Source organism: Symsagittifera roscoffensis, chromosome 1 (assembly GCF_963678635.1).
Source record: "Symsagittifera roscoffensis chromosome 1, txSymRosc1.1, whole genome shotgun sequence".
In the NCBI taxonomy this organism is placed as follows: domain Eukaryota; kingdom Metazoa; phylum Xenacoelomorpha; order Acoela; family Convolutidae; genus Symsagittifera; species Symsagittifera roscoffensis.
Genome location: NC_087062.1, coordinates 17,762,413 through 17,782,493, shown reverse-complemented (window position 1 = coordinate 17,782,493; position 20,081 = coordinate 17,762,413). Strand labels below are relative to the sequence as shown.

Sequence of the window (20,081 nt, the reverse complement as noted above, 5' to 3'; positions counted from 1 at the left end):
ATCTGCTCGAAGTTTTTAAGCATACAATTTCAAATCTGCATACGATTTCGAATTAGCAACCATTTCAAATCGGATCATAGACTTTCATTTTTGCCAAACCTGTATGACAGAAACACCGAATCATTTTTTCCCGTCAACCATCAGACATTTAAACATGGCTGCATTTTCAATACTCGCACTATGCTAAGTTGTTTTTTTTTTATGTTGATCGTAAATTTACCAGGTCTGATTTGGTATAGTTTCGGTTTAAGTTTTTTTTCGGCTTCAAAATTTTCAGCTTACTTTATATATGGCTTAGTGGATTTATATTGCAAGGTTTGATGAGCGAAAAAAGTTGAAAATGCGTGTGTGAAATTTAGTCTAGACAAAACAAGGAAATTTTGGTAGATTAATTTTTTCGTCATTTTTCGAGTTAGTGGCTGCTGTCTCATTTTCTGCCAGCTAGTTTCTCATGCTATGTTTGTACTGAATCGCATGTGGTGCGAAGCTGTGCTTGTCCTCTGTTTTCAGTTTTTGTTTCGACCAGTGAAAGGGGGAGGAACTTGGTCTTCTGTTTTTTTAACCAAGTTTTTCAAGCAAACTGGTTTTGATAGCTGCATTTAGCGCTTCCTTGACAAAAAATGTTTTAAAAGTCAATTTTTTTTCTGCAAAAATCATCAAAATTGTTGAAAAACAGTTTGAATGTTTTTCATTTGTTTGATTTTTCATCTTTCGAAGACAAATGTAGTCAATTTTGACTGTTATCTTAAATGTCTAAGCGTCTGATAGTTTCTCTCGCCACTGACAAAAATTACACATTTTAATTTTTTCGCTAATTGATTTTTGGTTTGTGCAATGGAATTGATTCGCTTAAAGGAGTGCATTTTTTGCTATATAATAATTATAAGAAAAATGGTGCAAAAAATTGACTTTTTAATTCGAAAATGGATAAAAATTTTAGAGGTCTCAGCAAATATGTGTGTATTAATACCACAAATGTGTGTATTAGTTTTTTTAACGAAAAATCAGGTACAACAAATAATCAATTGGCTCGAGTGATATATCATATCAAAGCAGCACTTGCAGGCGTGACTCCATTGAAAATGAAATACTTACAATCATTCGAACAAAGCCGAGAAAATAGGTTTGAAATTTTAACCTAATTTTGAGCGAGTAAAGCGAGAGAGCGAGAATGTCTTTGAAGAGAAAGTTTAACATTTACTTAGTGAAAAATCTAATGTACCTCAGAAAATCTAGTGTTGTAAGCTTCATCTAGAGCTCTTGGGTAAAAATTATTCTGCGGCAAAAAGAAAATGTGCAATTTTTTTTTTGCAATATTCAATTTCTAATTTTTAGTTTTACTCAATGTTTGAAGACAGATGTTGTACGATTATGCCTAAATAGCTGACGTTCTTTGCGTTGGTACAGTTTTAATGGGTAACTTCCCAAATGGCATAATTCCCAAATGGCATACAAATAGAAACTTTTCCCAAATGGCATAAATTTCAAGTTTTTATTGTAATTTAAACGTTTTCTATCAATTTCTATTTTTATCATTTTGTCAGGAACGAAAGCATGTAAACAAGATTTGGAACTAATTGCTTCCAAACAATTTTAAGCAACAGATTTGTCGAAAAAAATTGACCACAAGTAGCTTATTAATAATCGCAAGCTTATGCTTCTTGCTTTTGATAAAAAGTTCTACAAGTTTTTCACGATAAAATGTCAATCAACATTTGAATTGACAATTTGACTAATTTTCTCACATTGTTCACGGAAAAATTGTTCTCGATTTTTCCAAAGCAACTGTTGCATGAAATTTATGCCATTTAGGAAATTCTTCATTTTTATGTCATTTGGGAATTATGCCATTTGAGACGTAATCATTAAAACGATTACGTCTCAAATGGCATAATTCCCAAATGGCATAAAAATGAAGAATTTCCTAAATGGCATAAATTTCATGCAACAGTTGCTTTGGAAAAATCGAGAACAATTTTTTCGTGAACAATGTGAGAAAATAGTCAAATTGTCAATTCAAATGTTGATTGACATTTTATCGTGAAAAACTTGTAGAACTTTTTATCAAAAGCAAGAAGCATAAGCTTGCGATTATTAATAAGCTACTTGTAGTCAATTTTTTTTCGACAAATCTGTTGCTTAAAATTGTTTGGAAGCAATTAGTTCCAAATCTTGTTTACATGCTTTCGTTCCTGACAAAATGATAAAAATAGAAATTGATAGAAAACGTTTAAATTACAATAAAAACTTGAAATTTATGCCATTTGGGAAAAGTTTCTATTTTTATGCCATTTGGGAATTATGCCATTTGGGAAGTTACCCGTCAAATTATTTTTACGTGGTTTGACTTTTGAGTCATTTTAAGTTCATTTTGAATAAAATAAATGATCCATTTCCTCAACTCTGTTCTTTTGTCAATCAAGAGTTATCTTAAGTGCATGGCTGCGTTCTGAGTTACCTTTACATTCCAAATTTGTTTTTTATATTGGTTGTAGAACTCTGGTCTGGTTTTGTTTATTGGCTTCGCATAGGGTCATCTGATGAGCAAAAAGTTTCTATAGGAGCGTGTTCTGAGTTTTTTTAGTTTTGAGACGGAGAGAGAAAGAGATGATAGAGAAAAAAAAATTGGCTCGGCTGAGCTGGTGTCTGCTCAAGCTTTATGCTTCGCAAGTTTTGTTTCGTTCTCATCTAAAAGCAAACCGTTTTTCCAAAAAATGAGATTTTTAAAAGACAATTCAAGAGAAACATGAAAATTTGTTAGATCTGTTTTTTTTTCTATAATTTCAATTTATTTGTTCAAATTTGTTATTTTCGTCTCATTTGATATCAGATAATTATGCTTATGTTGTATCGCAAGTAATGCGAAGCTCCGTTTCGGTACTGTACAACTTTTAAATTTTTTAAAACCTAATAAATTACGTTTTTCTGAAATTGGGTTAATTTTGTTAAAAAAAGGTGTCAATCATCACAAAATTTCTGAAGTAATACGAGTTTTATGACCTTATTATTTTCTTAGAAAGTGCGAGAAAAGTAATCAGTCGTTGCTTTTGAGTTCATTGGCACTTTTCCTACTGTCTATTGGCCATGTTTACACAAGCGTAGCTTGTGTGATAATATGAACTCTTTTTTTTCCAACATCAGTGGTCGGCTAATCATGCAATTATTAGTGTTCATTTTGTACACAAGCAAAGCTTGTGTGATTTTGAAAGCGTTCATTTTGATCAATAACCAGCTATTAATCAGTCTATGTTTTTGGTGTCAATCAAGGTCATATTAATCTAATTGAAATAGCTCATAGAAAGTACTGGCTATTGAAATTACAAGTCTGTGTTTATATTTTACAATACCTGGAATGGTTTGGAACATATAGGCTGAGACAGTAAATGCTAACGTCCAATTATTTCTCTCTATTGCAAATGATCCGAAGATCGGCATCGCATCTATTTTTAACTTCGCTTTCGATTATTTGATGTGCTTTAAGTGATGTGAACGTAACTTTCGGTATAACATTCAACTTGCATAGTTTCAGAGACGCAAATTGATAATTAGAATGGATAACCCCGGCTATGTCGTATACACAGATGAGATCGAACTGAAAGAACAATCCCGAACCGACTCGAACCCCAAAATCTCCACACAACAACCTCAAACAGACACTTCAAAATTTTCTTCTTCGACTTCAAATCAGAACGATTCGCAAGCTGCTGCAGCATCAAACGAATCAAGTGCAACCTCATCGTCTGCAGTGTGTAATGATTGTGGTGAGAGCACAGGTCCTGTAAGAAAGAGGGAGCCGAGACTAATCTACTGCAGAGATGGAGTGATTACAGAGGATGAAGTTGGAAAGTTATTTGATGAGTTTGACGAACCACTCTCAAAGGTAGGTAGCGTGTACGTAGATTGCGAGAAAAACAATGGGGAAATCGCGCAGGAAATTGAGATGTTTTTCAAAAAGACATTCAACTGTACAGAATATAGAAGCGTTTATATGCGGTTATCTGAAAATGCTGTAAGAGGAATTGTAAGTTTTGTCCGATGGGTAAAGGGTATTTTAGTTTTGTCGTCCGATACTCTTCGCTATACAAATTATAAATGCTTTTATGCCAGCACCTTAATGAAAGAAAAAATTCTGATCAGAAGGAAGCTTATTACTCCATTATTTTCCAATTATTTGAAGGCGCGATAAAATTTACTGTTCTCGATTGGTGAATATAAAATGCTGGGTTCATTTCAGACAGTGAGTAGATGGACTGAAGGAATGGTTCCTTCAGAAGAGAGATGGCCTAAGTGGTTTGCATTCTACTCCGTCTTCCTGTTTGTTCACGTGATCATCGCGTGTGAGTTCCTGGGGGAGAAATTGGCGAACTTCTTTGGAATCATGGACTCCAAGTACACATATATTCTGGACGATCATCTCAGGACCATCCAGCAAAGAAAGGAGATTGAAAAGTCTCTGGAAATGGAGCCGGAGATCACATTGACTAATGTGAGAAAAATAGACTCGAACGAAGTGCAAAATGATCAATGATTTGTGTCAGACTTTGAATAATTAAAAGCTTCTTCCTAACACGTTACTATCTGATTCGGAATAGCTGACTGGCTTGGTTATAAGGGTTGGTATACTTATAATGATATCTACAAGATATGGAAAAGTGCAGTTTTTCCTGTTCAAGTTTTCGACAAATTACGGCCATCAAATAAATTGTTGTCATTCGTTATAAGAAGATAAAGGAAGAAGCTATTATGCTTATGCACATATTTTTAGCTTAATGGATTGGCAAAATTTGTAAATGTGTTGACATACTATTTGGCAAGAAATACTATGTTCATTGTTTCAATGTTATATACTCTTAATTTGTTTCGGAATTAAATTTTTAGTGCCTTGTGTTTTAGAAACATCAAGGTCATGCCATGCTCGATATATGGAAAGAGACGATGAGTTTATATTGCTTTTTGTTTGATTTTTTTGAAAGCTATGAAATTTGACCTTATCAGGTTGTGTTTTTTAATTTGAGAAAATAGGAAAATACTTTTTATTCAGGCTCATTTTTTGTTCAGGTTCATTTTTCAACTTTTTGCTGCAGGATTTAATTTGAAGCGTACTTTGCAAGTTCATTTCTTAAGTGGGACTCACTGTATAAAACTTTAAATTGTTCTGGACTTAAATGTTGTAACCTTGAATTGATTCCTGCAGCGATGATAAATTACATACAAATCGTGTTTTATATGAGTTAAGTATTTGACTACCTTCAACGAGTTAACTATTTGGTACTAAAAGAGAAAAAGTCCCAAAACGCAATCAAACTTTGTGAATTGTCACTTCAGAGGATTCCAAATAATCAAATTTGGCGGTCAAGTAGAACCTACGGTCCCACAAGCGGAGGTTAGTGTAATATTAGGAAGTTAAATTTTTTTTCCAACCGAAGGCGCAATAAATGTGCGCATTTATTTGGTGACATTTTTGTAGCAAGAGCTGTATATTTGATTAACTTTTGCTGCGTATGCATTATATCTGCTTGTTTTCTGTTGCATCCGCTTTATGTTTTTGTATCTAGTTTATTGGTTGCTAGTGTTTGAGACTTATCACGAACTCATTGCGCAGATGCTGCTATGTCATGAGACTTTGAAGTATGAGGTCGGTGTTCGATTCTGGCACATAATGGAGTTTTAATCAGTTTTACAGTTTCTTTCACTTTTGCGACGCCAAGAGCAATTTTTGCTGTTTTCTCTATTGTTTGCCAAGTGCAGCTGCGACTCTTCTGTATCAAACTGATTCTTCTCCCATGTAAAAACAGTGATTACATAGAGTTCATCACAGTGATTACATAGAGTTTCAGACATAGAGTTCATCACTGAATACTCAACTACAGGGTGTTTCAAATAAACTGTAATTTTATAAAACGCTATAACTTTTTTTTGAGAAGAAATAAATACAAAATTTTTTCTGCACAAGATAGATAAGTGGCGGAGATTTGAATATCTGATAAAATTGTTTTATAAAAGATGCTGAAAGTGTCCGCCGTTTTGAGCAACACAGCTTTGTAATCTTTTCGTCAAATTTCTCAATGACTCTTCGATATTATCGGGCGTTATTGTATTTCGGGCATCTTCTACAGTTTGCATGAGTTCGTCAATACTTCGTGGATTCGCACCATGAACAATTTTCCCCAGATGACCCCACAGCCAAAAATCCAGGGGATTCAGGTCCGGACTCTGAGGTGGCCAGGGTATAGGGGTTCGTCTACCTATAATTCTGTCGTTGAACTTTGTCCCAAGCCAACTGAGTACGCGTCCCGTGCAGTGACATGTGGCTCCGTCTTGCATAAACCATATGCGCCTCAAGTTTCGTCGTTCTCGAAGGACTGGCCAGAGGTCGTGTTCCAGCATGTTCAGATACGAAAACTGGTTCAGTGTTATTGGTCGTTGCTGTTCGTCTACGAACCAAAACGGGCCAAGAACAGCTCCTTGAAGGAAACCCATCCAGCACATCACTTTCTTTTTGCCCTGGTACTTGCACTCCGCGTATTCTCTGGGGTTAACTAAACTCCATCTCCTTGAAGTGTTGATGCAACGCGTGGGGCAATGTAATATTCATTGATATATCTTCTCCGAACTTCAGTTGGGGTTTCATAAATTGCAAACAAGCAAATGATCCGTTTTTCTTCGTTTACTGTGAAAACCATTTCGTTGTTTTCATTTACGTATGAGCAATAGTTTAAAAAATTTTTTGTTGCGTGGAAGCGTGAAATAGTTGGAAAATCGCGGGTATTCACTATCGAGTTCAATTCATCAACGCAGTTTTTGAGTTTTATCAAATCTCCGCCTGTTCTACATAATATCACCGAATTTGAAGTCGAACTGATCAACAGTTATGAAATGAGAAGCTTTTATAACATTACAGTTTATTTGAAACACCCTGTAGTTTCTCATTATCGCATATGTGATGATCTCTTTCTATGTATGAAAATAGCAACCTTAAATGCTTAAAAGTTTTATAGCAAAAAAATCGTAGATATTGCTAAACCGCGCAACGATTAATTCTTTAACAAAGATTGTTATTTTATGCCGAAATCTTATAATTTTTCTCCTAGTTCAACCCAATTTCGTTTTCTATTTTTGAAAATTTATTACTCTTGCGATCGCTAGACTAGTGCTAAACTTTTTTTCCCGAAAACAACACTACACAGGACTCACTTCTGGACTCTTTCATAAATCCTCTTTTCAATTCCTCTTTTCCTCGTCCTCTTTGCAAATCCAACTCCTCTCTGTTGCAAGTATTAAGAATGGTTGTTCTGTTTTTTGTCCTTTTTTCGGCTTAATAGGCTCGGGCCTATTTTATATCGGCTTAGTGGCCTAATTTAGTTTCAAACCTAGCCTTATCGACAATATAATTCGAAATTTTCAATTTTTTTTCGATTTAGCGGCAGTCGTCTTTTGTATCGCATATGGTTAATATAGCATAACTTGTGCTGGTATTTTCAATCCAATAATGAAATCAACCACAATTTTCCGAAGTGTTAGATTTCAGTTGAATAAAGTAGTTAGTTTGTTAAGTTTGTTCAACATCGATTTATCTTCATTCTCTTCTATCGAGTTTTCTACACTATTTATCCTTCTGCAGTTCGCCAGTTCGTTGTAAAAAAATTAGAGTAATGAATTTTTCAGTCTTTTCCAATGTTGTCTAGGCTCCCAATTGTTGTTCTTGAGCGTTTTATTGCATTTTTTCTTAAGTTTTTTGCCGTAATAATTCTAACTGTTCTTGGCATAAAAAGTCGTTTGTGAATTTTTACAATTGTCAATCCAGTGCAATCCAGTGTTTGTTTCAAAAATGTTAAAAGTAGTTTATTTTTCAACTTTACATGAATCTGTTCTGAGATCTTTACCCTTGCACGAACCGAAGGTATTGCAATCGGAGTTATAGAGTTTTTAGTCTTTTCCAATGTTGTTCAGGTTTTGAATTGTTTTTCTTAAGCGTTAATTTGTTAATTTTAGTAAAGTTATTTGGCGTATTAATTCTAGCCGTTCATAGCCTTATATGTCATTGGTCTAAAAATTTATACTGCGCAATCCAGAGGAAAATAAACAGAATGATCAATATAGTACGATAGTGAAAAAATTCAAATAATTTCAAATAAATATACCATTATTTAGGATTAGGTAGGAATTAGGAACAGCCCGTTTCAGGTTTAAATTATTATTTTTTGGATCGTGGCTTCCGAACTAGTCTCTGTAGTGTCTGTTTTTTTGTTTGGTTCGGTTTTTATTGGATTTTCTAAAGCATGGTTTTTCTAAAGCATAATTTTTGTTCCAATTTTAACAGTTTTTTACTAAAACTGAAAGTTCAGTAATTTGTAGTTTTGCCAAGTCTGATTTAGGTTTTTTTTTCATTTCGTTTAAAATATTGAAATAGCTTCAGCCTATGTTAGATCAGTTTATTCAAATAATATTGCATAATTTAGAGGGCAAATACCATTGCTTGCGCTTTTGTGTTTTGTAATGGATGGGTCGTGAAAATTTAATAATTTTATGAATTTTTTTATCACAACAGTTCTGTGTTCTGCCCGACAGGCTTCGACCCAGAATTTGTTTCCGCTAGTTGCATAATTTCCAATTCATTTTAAAGCTGTCTATGATTTTTATCCTATACATCTATGAAGTTTGTAAAGCGGTATTTGGTGAACTTTTCAAGTTACTTTCTCAAGTAAATTTTGCAACTTAATTTTAAAAAAATTTCCCATTGACTATCGTGTTGCGCAATGTGTTTTTTGTATATCAAATTAGCCCAGAGCAGAGTAGCTCGTGTTGCTCCGTCTGTGCCATGACTGATGGCATCATTTTCTTATATGATTTTGTAATCCAAAAAGAAAGGATACAAGAAAAAAAATTACTTTCAACTCTTAAATAGTAAGATTTAGATTGAAAACGAAAGACCAAGGACGACAAAAACGAGCTGCTTATAACTCTGCATGTTATGTTTATTGGATCTATCCGCTTTGCGCTTTGCCTCTGAGTTACAACAATTTGATCTCATCTTTTAAAATCAATTTTGAGTTAATCTGAGTAGTCATTGACCTTTTTCTGAAATTGGTTAAAGTCTACTTGCATTTCCTTATCTATTTTGATAAATTTTTTATGAATGTTTTCAAAATTTTATTCAGAAGCAGTGGCTTATTTGCAGCATGAAAGGAAGAGTTCTTTAGGATTGGGTAACTCTTCCGGTTGTAGCGTTCCTCGTCCCTTAGTCGCTTATTAGTGTTGCTATTTTTAAATTTAGTTGAGTCTCTTTCAGCCGTAACATAATTAACAAAATCCCAAATATTCATCGCAGAGTAGCTCGTCTTGCTCCCTCTGGGGCATAACTGATAGTTTCCATTTCTTCCATGATTTTGTAATCCAAAAAGATAGGGTACAAGAAAAAAATTTCACCTTCAACTTTTACAATAGAAACAAATAGCTTATTTTTTGCTTCTGGCCTATGATATGTTTCACTGTAAATCTTTCAATAAATGTTTTCTCAGTCTGTAAAATATGTGGTAACACTTCTACACTGATGTTCGTTACCATCTCAAGCCTCTACTCTAGCTTCAAAAGTGGCTCTTAAGAGAGAAACTGGCTGTAAAGTTCTAGTGTCGTCTTTTAATCCACTTAAGTTCCGCTTCTGTTTTGATTTTCGTTGTCATGTTTTCAAACAAAATCATCAGTTGTGATTGCTGCTTAGTCAAATTTTTATACAATCTAGGTCTCCACGCCTATTATTCTCTCAGCCACAAGCTTTCGCCAGACAACTAACATGTCCGCCCTGTCTTCTAGTCTCCTTCCAGGCAGCTCGAAAGTGTTCTCTCGAGTGCTCCAGGAAGCCATAAACAATCAAATTATGCGTGGTGTACAAGTCATGCAATTTGCAGTCAGCCTCACGTTCTGTTTCCACATCTTCAGTTGTTCGTGAGTGAGATATCGTATCCGGGTTAGGACTTGGGCACCAGGATAATTTCAACAAACCCGAGACTTCAGTCAGGATAGTTCTCAGAAGTTCATCTGAGAAACTCAATCCAAATTCCACTCAATCGTTAGAGTTAGTTACAAAAAGTTTGGTCACCCGTTCTTCCAATACTTGCCCTAGCTTAACTTGTCTGAAAACTATGTCTCTCACAGTTGATATTTTGGACACCCAGATCTTCAGCAGCACTGCTAGAGTTTAATCGAAGAAACAATCACGTATATTTTCCTGTAGCAATAGGTTGTATACCACCCCGACAATCGGAGACACATGCTGGTATGACCTCTTACTAACCGGTCAACAGTGTTCATGAAATTTTTTTTAAGTCTCAACTCTTTGATGTATCTGAATCTATTTTCCTCAAGGGCATTGACTTTCCAGATTTTTTCATGTTACCTTTCATAGGCTCGCGCTGATAAATGTCCACGAATGCAGGTATTACCAACGTCGATTGGACTCACAACCTCTTCAAATTTTTGCGCATATGATCATCGCTGACGCTGAAATTGGTTCCAACTTAAATATCAAGAAACGGAGCGCGTCTCACCGTTTTGCACAAGCTACAGTTGCTTCAGCATTTACCATTAAGTTTATCAATGTCGCTTTCAGAACTGCTTTTTCATCCTTGAATCTTTTCTTTTCATCTGAATAATGTATTTCCTTGGTCACACTCACTTAGCACGAAGTGTGTCGAAGTTGTGATTCAATCCTCACTAAGACACGGCTTTTAAGGCTTGAAATTTTCGATCTTGTTCTAATCTCTGTTTCAAAGTTTTGCAATAAAGTCTGTCCAAGCTAGACTGACTAGTTTTCTAGTTTCCCCGTCCATTAGCGTTTTGTAAGCCCGCTGCTTCAATGCCATGCCACAAATGAAAGTTTCCAGATAACATCCTGTGGCAACTTTAGTATCGAAAGCCACTAGATCTCACCTCGTTAATTTCGTGAACTTAACTAAACTTTTTCCTAAATCTACATGCGGGATCAATTAGTACGACAGTGTTTGGCACTTTTAAATGACTATATTGAGCAGGTGTTAGCTAACCCCGCTGCTCCTTTTCAATAATTTATCCTTGAAAGCTTGAAGCCCAGCACAGCAAACTGGCTCAACTTTTCTATTTCTAACGTCATGCCAATTAGTGTTTGGTCACCATTTCTTCTTTTCACTTGCAAGACTTTCGTTCACTTTTTTTGATTTTGGATTAATTTTTACCTCTCTGGTTTTTCATCCGGTGACTGTTCCACCTAGTTTTTTCGTGCCACTAATTTTTCATGCCACTAATTTTTTCGATCACTAGCTTTATTTGGATTCTTCCTTTTCTAAATCTTTTCTTGAAAAATCGGTTTAGTGTGAGAATTTACGTCGCTCCTCACCGTCGCAGAATCGACGAGTACTTCGCTCATTCTATCCTCGCATTTGTAAAACTCTTTTAAATCCTCGTGCATAATTGGTGGATTCAAACTCGTTTGCATTAATGATTGGGTCTTGTAGCGATGACTACCGATATTATTTTTTCATGAAAGCTTTTTTGTTTATACGACAGCCAGTCCTGTTTCCATAATCACAACGATGCATTAGCACTACTCCCGCTTTCCTAAGGAAAGGTATTCTAGCTGCGTTCTCAACTTTCGGACTGATGCATTCAATATTTTCTTTGACTTCTTTGACTATTCTCTCACTTTGGCGGTGGTTGCAGGAGAGCTGCTCTCCGGCGTTTGTTCTGCGGGATTCATGAAGTCTGAGACAGGTTTCATATTTTAAGAGATCTGATCTTCTTCATCCAGGAACGAATCCAAGTCTTAACTCAAAGCTCTATCTAATGAAGCTATATCCACGTCATTTTTCTAATTTAGATCCTAATCTATTGGTTCCTGCATGTCCTTGTCATCTTCTTCATCCTTATTTGTAGCCCCCAGTCGGTCTTGATTCCGAAAGTATTTCTCTCGTTTCGTTAATGTCATTCGTTGGCAGACTGTAAATGACCAGTATCACAATTTTGCACCCGCCGAAGGTTGCTGGAGCGTCTCTAGTCAACAGTTTTACCAACGAAATCAACTCTTTTCTAACATTGCGGACAATCACAGCTTCCTCTTTCGTTATCGATTTTCTTCTTTGTATCCAATGTATGGTAGAAAGTTATCGATTCTCTTGGTTTGGGAGCGCCCGCATTATTCCTTCTTCTGGTTGATTTTCTCGAAAATTAGAACTGCGTTCACAGAGCGCGGATTCATCGTGTCTGCCAACGCTACAACTATTCTTTTGTTAGTTTACAAAGTTCTCAGCTGTGTTGCGTCTACTACAGTGTCAACTCCTAGCATCTAATCAAGTGAAATCATGGTACTCTTTGGAGTTTGTTTCTGTCCTTCCAGTCCTGTTTCCACTGTAATCTTTTAGTAAGCCGGAACTCTCGTCACTAATTTCGGAACTCTCGTCACTTCACATGTATCTTTATTGTAAAGCCTGAGATTTAAAACCCCGAGGTGACTTTTCTCCACCATGTATTCCCTCAGGACACTCTGTATGCAACAATTGATTGTTGACGCATCGATCACGGAGATTGGAATCAGTTCCTGTATTGATCTTCTGTAAGTTCTTTTGTATCTTCGGATCCGGGAACGCAAAGATTACGGTGGGGCCATAGACCGCAGTCGGAAAATAACTAGCTTTTCTTTTTATTTCAGAGGATCAATTCTCATGGCCAGGCATCAGTCAATGAAAAGCCGCATGCCTCCAACATTACGCCGCACGTTCTCTTCTCTTGTGATAATATCATCTTTTCCAGATCTGAAGCGGTTTTTTTGCTGCAAGTATTGGAACAACATGAGCCTCAGATCTCGCATTTTCGCCCTTGACGTTGTCGCCTTGAGCAAGTCGAATTTCTTGGTGGAAGTGTCCAACTGTTCAGATCATAGGGTCAAACTGATCAGCTCACCTATCCGGCCGTATGTCATTGCTAATAGTGTCAATAGGACATCAAGTCTTAGGTTCCAAAACCCTATTCTAAGCAGGTTAACGGGTCTTTTCTGAACAAGGTTTCTAATCCAAACGTGACGAATAAAGCTAGAAATCCCGCTATTGAAAGTCTCGTGACTGATTTTATGAATTCCCGGATAAAATAGCGTGAGACCCCGTCATACATTGTAGCAAAAAAGATGCCGTCCTTCCTCTCTCAAGCTTTCCAACATGCTGTCTGCTCTGGTACACCCGTCTTCTCCACGTAAATTTTCCATCGTAAATCTCTACAGAGGTGCTCGATTCGTTTTGCCTACAAATTCTGTCGCTGTGCGCCTCACTTTTTTCGCCTGGACGGAAACAAGTGCAACCAAATGTTTTGCTCTGACTTCCTTCTTAAAACAAGGCTATTAAATGTGCCTTCAGTTTTCTTGAAATCTGACGTTCTGCAGCCTCAACTTCATAGCCTGCGCTCCCGTTCTCCCAGAAACGAAGATCGTTTGACAAGCCAATGATGATATGATGGTAAATATCTTCTTTTGGCTTCAAATTGCCGACCAAAACTGGACAGTTTCAATACCAAATCTTCGTCTAGAACCGTTATGTGAAGGGGCGCGCTCTTAGGATTCTCATGGATTTGAAATTTGAGACCACACTGCTGGTAATTAAGTCCCTGTTGGTCTCAATGTTGGTGCTCGAATTGTCAATTGGGCGCAGGGGATTCTTTTTAAATATTATATCTCCCTTCAACCTAGGTGCAGCCACTTCTACTCTCGAAAATCCTGGAGCATCAGTTCGATTAATTGGGTTCATTGCGCGTCTGATGCGTTTTTCCTGTGGGCTGCACAATCACCTTACCTTCCATCACTTGCAAAAAGCTCTGGATCTAGAGAGTTTCCCACCATTTGCGGCACTCCTGGGATGGATCCCAAGCCTGTTTCCAGACAGGGCGGAGCAAAGGCGGAGATGGCTCCTGTGTCCATTGATTCTTCGGGATCTAACACTCCAGTATCAGCCGATTCTGCTTTCAATCAATCTGATTGATTGACACAATTCAACAAAGCTTGTCCTACCAGCTTATCGAAGTAGATTCCCTGTTGTCAGTCAAAACTCTCGTACATTGGTCCGTGTACGCAGACTGTTTTCTAAGTGCATCAAGGCTAGTCTGCCAGAGTTCAGCTGAGCCGAATTTTCAATTATGCGGTTCTACTCCATGACTTTTTCTTTCATCCTAGTCCCATTTGAAGTAATGGTGTGCATCGTCTGGGACATGATTCATTTTGTCATCACCAAACACCAGAATTTTTTTTGATCCAGATATTAGGCATGTTAACATCGCCTCCCAGTGACTCTCTTTTAATTCTGAGCTTGTGACACAATGTTGGTTCCTATGAGTATCACGGCCTTGGTGGCAATTTGTAAATTTCTCTCAATCATCACTTTTCTTCAGTCGCGTTTAAAAAACACTTGATCAAAACAACCAGTTTTATACAAATTTAACTGCAAATTTAAGTTCCTTCATTTTCAGAATTTGGAGATTCAATGTAAACCATCGTGGTCACTAACTGCCGAAATATGTGATTCGAACATCAAATTGCACATTTTTTATTCATCATTTTAGAAGTGTATAAACATTGCCAATGCATCAACATCTTGAAACCTAAAAAAACTCATTTGCTTCTGATGATCAAAAATCTACAATCTCAGCTGAATCTTGATGGCCTTTGCATTCAGTTCCTACATTCGCGTTATTCGTGAGTCTAAAAACATAACAGCCTGGAGCCTGGGCTCAACTTTCAAACTACCTTGACAGTCCCACACTAAACTATACCCCAAAAATTTTGTGTAGATACACTTCTATGTCAGATCGAAAGATCAAATCATCTGACGAGTTAGTTGCGCTAGCCTTATAGGATTCAGCTGAGTTGCTAATTTTGCAAAAATACCGACCTTGGTGCGTTCTTAACCGAGCGACAAGTTATACCTGTATGAGCGTATGTCTGCCCGTGAATCCAAATTCCTTTTAAATCCGAGTTGCAATGAGAAAATGTGAAGTTGTTGATTTCAAAGACTCTCTCAAGGTAAAAACTGAAGACCCCCAACAACACGATCTTGGCGCTATTGATTTTGAAACATTTTTACAGTTTTTGTTTATGTTTATAGGCTCCAACTGCAATGGTCATTTTGGCAAAAGCTGAGCTGCTTGTTGACTGAGGTTGTTTATACTAAATCGTGTGGTTGAACTTCAGACCTGGATTTAGATTAAGGTCGACTGAAGATGCCAACAAGATAGTTGGCTCGCGCAATTCAGCATCGAATGGTCACTTAGTACATGTTGGTCATAAAAGATTGTTAGTGGCTATGCCATAATGTGGCGACTCGAAATCGACGACTTTAATCCGGATATGCAATTCGCTGTACATTACTAATTGTCATCCTGTCGAGATTTTAGCGTGTGGTGGTTGCTGTTGCGCAGTAGATTACAGTCTAACAAAAAGTTAGACTTTACATTGAAGCAGAAACCAAGAGAAGGGCGCGTGGCAACCTTGCCGACAGCGTCGTCGCACAAACCAGTGAAATCCCTGTGTTTTTTCTATAACTAGTCTGAGCGACTTCTTATTCGAGAGAAGGACAAAAAGAACTCTCATTTTCAGTGTATGATCGATCCAAACAGGGGCCGTTTGCAACCTTATAATAACTTTATGCGCTGCTGCATATTTTTTTCAGACACTAACATTGAAGTGTATAGGTCAGAGTATGAAGGACTATTCAGGCATTTTCAAGGATGATCCCAGAGTCCAAGCTTTCGGGTTTTTAGAACTATCGCCTAGGCAGGTCTTGAATACAGGTTAGCTTCTAAATTTTCAAACATCAAAGTCATACGTTATTCAGGTTTTTTTTCTATGTTTCAAAATGTTCGTTTTTTTGGCAATGTATATACTGTTTCAAAATAATGCATGACTAATGTGCAGCTTGGTGTTCGAATCGTTCATTTCGGCAGTAAGCAACCGCAATGGTTTGTAAGGGATCCCAGAATTTTAAGATCGAAAGAACTCCTATTTCAAATGAACTCCTACGTTAAATCTGTTTGAAACAGATAGTTTTGTTCAAGTGTTTTCTCAATGTGAATGTAGAAGAGTGATGATTGAGTAAGATTTATAAATTGCGACCTCTCTTTCATATCATGATTGATCAATTCAATCAATACAATCAAACAAAACAATTATCAAGACAATCTTCAAAACGATCATAACTTTTTTGAGAACGGAAATTTCTATGTGAATAGTCTAGCGAACCTGGCAGCTTCTATTTGGCACCGGTTGTAGATTCAATTTGTCGCTGGCTGACAGACAGAGGCATGGTAGCCATGTAGAGATTAGCTTTGACGATCATCTTGGGTTAAGTAAACCGTGGGAACCTCTCCACGGAAGTCCTGTTCATAGTCGCCTGTGAAGAGTAGGATGTGCTAGACCACCCAACCTTGAGAGTGTTTAGAAAGAATAGCGGCGTTTTTTCGGGGATGATTTTAAGCGAAAGATGTTGGGCTGGGCATCAACAGGCCTCGCTAGCCAGGGAAATGCCTCTCCCCACCAGGCGTAACGAGAATGCATGAAGAATTGAGTTGCGAAGCTCTTCTAGTTCTCAAACAAAAATAGATGTGCCACTGAAGAAGGCGAGAATAGAGAAAGTAAAAATGCAAAGATTTGAGACGATGAGAGACATCACGAAGAAAAGAGACCAGCGATAGATATTAAGAAAAGAGCACGATAGTATAAGAGAAGATCGAGATATGTGGAAATGACTACTTGACAAGGTTAGATAGAAATAGGCAGAGATCTTAAGCATAAGCACAGCGAGAGCTGATTGGCGAAAGCAAAAAATGACTATGGCATTTGGGTAAGCAGCGATTAACCGACTAATGAAAAGATAGACGAGAGTTTTGACTGTTAACAGAGGGAATCCACTTCGAGAAGCTGCTAGGACAAGCTTTGTTGAATCGTGTCAATCAATCAGATTGATTGAAAGCAGAATTGTCTGATGCTTGAGTGTTAGAAGCCGAAGAATCGATGGACACAGGAGCCATCTTCACCTCAATCCCAGGAGTGCCGCAAATGGTGGAAAGCTCTCTAGATCCAGAGCTTATTGCAAATGATGGAAAGGTAGGTGATTGTGCAGCCCAAAGAAAAAAACGCATCAGACGCGCAATGGACCCAATTAATCGAACTGATGCTCCAGGACCTTCGGGAGCAGCAGAAGTAGCTGCACCTAGGGCAGCAGACAAAATCAAGGTTGTGGCTCCTGTATGTAAACGATGCCGGTACCCTCACGCTGGCTCTTATACAAGCAAAAAAGAGAAAGATTGTTTTGAATGAAGTCAGTTCTGTACAGTACCCTTCACAAATGCTGGCTGATTTCAAGCTATCTGTCAACAGCCTGCACTCAATCAATGGAAAGCATTGGGTGACAGCTGCCGAAATCAACTTCAGCTCAGCGGTCGTGATGGAATGCCTTCGAAAGTACCATGAGACCAACCAATGCCAGACTGTTGCAATTAATGCGGATAAACCAGTCAGAGAACAGGAGAAATACAGCACCAGGACGATTTTGAACAGTTCAATATGTGAAAAGTTCAAATAACTAATACTCCGCCCGCCCGCGGCAGAGAAGAACGAACTTACTCTAAGCTATCGGCGCACGAAGGTACTAACGAGAGGTACAACATCCTAAGGTTAAAAACAGATGAGACGTTATTTGCAGCATATGACAACACAGAAATGAGAAAGAAAAAAATCAAGATCATTGCGACCTCATTCTACCTAAATACCTCAAGAATCTTGTTCTGGCCGAATGAGATTGTGTTGGGAGCAGTTGATTTAGACGGGATGCAGTATTTATCAATCGCCATTGGAGTGCCAAGGCAGACAAAAAGGAAAGGTATGGTCATTGATTTTGCGGAAATCAACGGCCACTTACCTAGCAACTCACCTGAGCTGGATCAAAAAACCATTTACCACAGAAACTGCTGTCTACCATCCTTAAACATTTTAGGGGAGTCAAGGAGCTAACTCGTGGATTATTTGAGTTGAAATCTAACGCACTTAGCAGTGTTTGTGCTATTGTATGGATATCCAAATCTCCCAGAGGGACGACTGCAATTTGTCTTTGCCATGGCGGCAATTTTGGTTGAAAAGAGATATAATATAAAAATTTCCGAGCCCCATCGACATTTGGAGCACTAACATTGACATTTCAAATCCATGAGAAAACTAAGAGCGCGCGCCTCACATGACGAACCTGGACGAAGTATTGGTCTTGAAACTGTCCAAGTTGGTCGTCAAATTGAAACCAAAAGTAGATGTTGACCATCAGATCATCATTAAGAAGAAGAAGAAGAATTTATTTCTCCATATAGTTGATAATACAAGCATCAATTTATTTAAATTATTAAATCAACAAAATGGAGGGGATAGACAAAAGGCGCAGTATGTGCCTACTTGACGTCTACCCGTTGAAAAAATTAGGATTGCAACTAAGTTATAAAGATCATTGGCTTGTCAAACGATCTTTTTTGCGAGAATGGCAGAGCAGACTATGAAGTTGAGGCTACAGAACGTCAGAATTCAAGAAAACTGAAGGAACATTTGAGAGCCTTGTTTTAAGAAGGAAAACAGAGCCGAAAAATTGGTTGAACTTGTTTCCGATAATTGGCTCCTAGTTCCTAGTGGATCGACACAATCGAAAAAGGTCCACCAATATTAGTGAAGATTTTTTGAATTATGCTGGAGGCGTCAGTCCAGGCGGAAAGATTAAGGCGCACAGGGACAGAAATTTTTGGCATGACGAATCGAACATCTCTAGCGAAATTAGAGACCGAAATTGTAAGTGAAGAAGACGAGTGTACCAAAGTAGACAGAATGCTGGAAGGCCTGATTGGAGAATGAACGGCATCTTTTCTTTTCACAAAGTAAACGGGGCTCACGCTATATGACCTGGAAACTCGTAAAAGCATTCAGGAGACTTTCCTTAGCGGTAATACTGCACTTCTTATCACATTTGAATAAGAAACCTTTCAGAAGGAACCTGCTGTCCTGCTTACTGGAGGGGTTAGGAATAAAGGACTTCATAGTCTTATGACATGAATAGCAATGACATAAGCCGGTTTGGTGAGCTAGTAACTTTGACCCTAAAATATGGAAAACCTTTTTCTTTTGGTGCAACTTCCTGCGCGAAGCAGGAATAACTTGGACGGGAGCTGGCTCATTTGCCCAATTTAGCAAAAAAGGTGGAAAAATTGTGAAGCAAAGAAACATTTTGGAGTGTCTAGAATATGGAAAAGTTTTTAAATCCTTAGAGGTACTGAAAAAATTAAGTAAAAAGGATGCATACCAAAATTAACAGCTCCATTGAGTGTCCATGTTGCTATGTCAAGTTTAAAACAGAGTCACCAGTGAAAAACTGTCCGAAGAAATGCAAACCTAACGACGAAAGAAACAAATAAAAAAAACATCAGCCAAAAACACGATACTCCCGCAGGTGTGTAGAACGGCTAGCAATGAGTATGACCAGGCATGAGGATCGATGTAATGCCAGAGGAGAGGGCATGTCACTGAGCAGGACTGCGAATGCCTAAAGAAGAATAATCAATAGAGTAGAATCTAAATGAGACCAACGACGGGGATAAAGCTTCATTAGATGAAGCTTTGAGTTAAGACTTGGATTTGCTAATGGACAAAGAAGATGAGGTACAGGCAGCGGCGAGATTTAGCGAAGCAAGCGGTAGACAGTTCTCAAAATTGGAACCTACCTCAGCCTTCATGCATCCCAAAAAAACGCCGCTGAGCAGCTCAACAGGCAACACCGCCAAAGTAAGAAAATAATCAAGAAATCAAAGAGAATATTGATTGAATCACCTCGACAATTGAGAACGCAGCTAGAGTACTTTTCATTGGAAGAGCGAGAAGAGTGTTAATGCACCGTCCTGGTTAGAGAAACAGGATTAGCTGTGGTAAAAACAAAATAGCATTTATGAAAAAATATGGTCGATAGCCAGCGCTACGAAACCCAATCAGAACTGCAAACGAGTTTGAATCCGCCATTTAAGCACGAAGTTCCATGCGAGCTTGACAGGTGCAA

General features: G+C 37.8%; 2 protein-coding genes across 2 annotated transcripts in view; one reads left to right on the top strand and one right to left on the bottom strand.

The window, feature by feature from the left end:
- Nucleotides 1-20,081, bottom strand: part of LOC134839427 (calcium/calmodulin-dependent protein kinase type II delta chain-like) — a 472,172-nt gene that overhangs the window by 334,756 nt on the left and 117,335 nt on the right. The window lies entirely within an intron of this gene.
- LOC134855107 (protein FAM177B-like) lies at nt 3,526-4,875 on the top strand. Its single transcript, XM_063871503.1, has 2 exons — nt 3,526-3,880; nt 4,235-4,875. The coding sequence occupies exons 1-2, from the start codon at nt 3,551-3,553 to the stop codon at nt 4,526-4,528; spliced, it is 624 nt and encodes a 207-aa protein (XP_063727573.1). The 5' UTR covers nt 3,526-3,550; the 3' UTR covers nt 4,529-4,875.

Bases quoted from the DNA above. Each gene is read 5' to 3' on its own strand.
- LOC134855107 (XM_063871503.1), top strand. From the start codon at position 3,551: ATGGATAACCCCGGCTATGTCGTATACACAGATGAGATCGAACTGAAA. The intron at 3,881-4,234 runs GTAGGTAGCGTG...GGTTCATTTCAG, and splicing joins TTGACGAACCACTCTCAAAG to ACAGTGAGTAGATGGACTGA.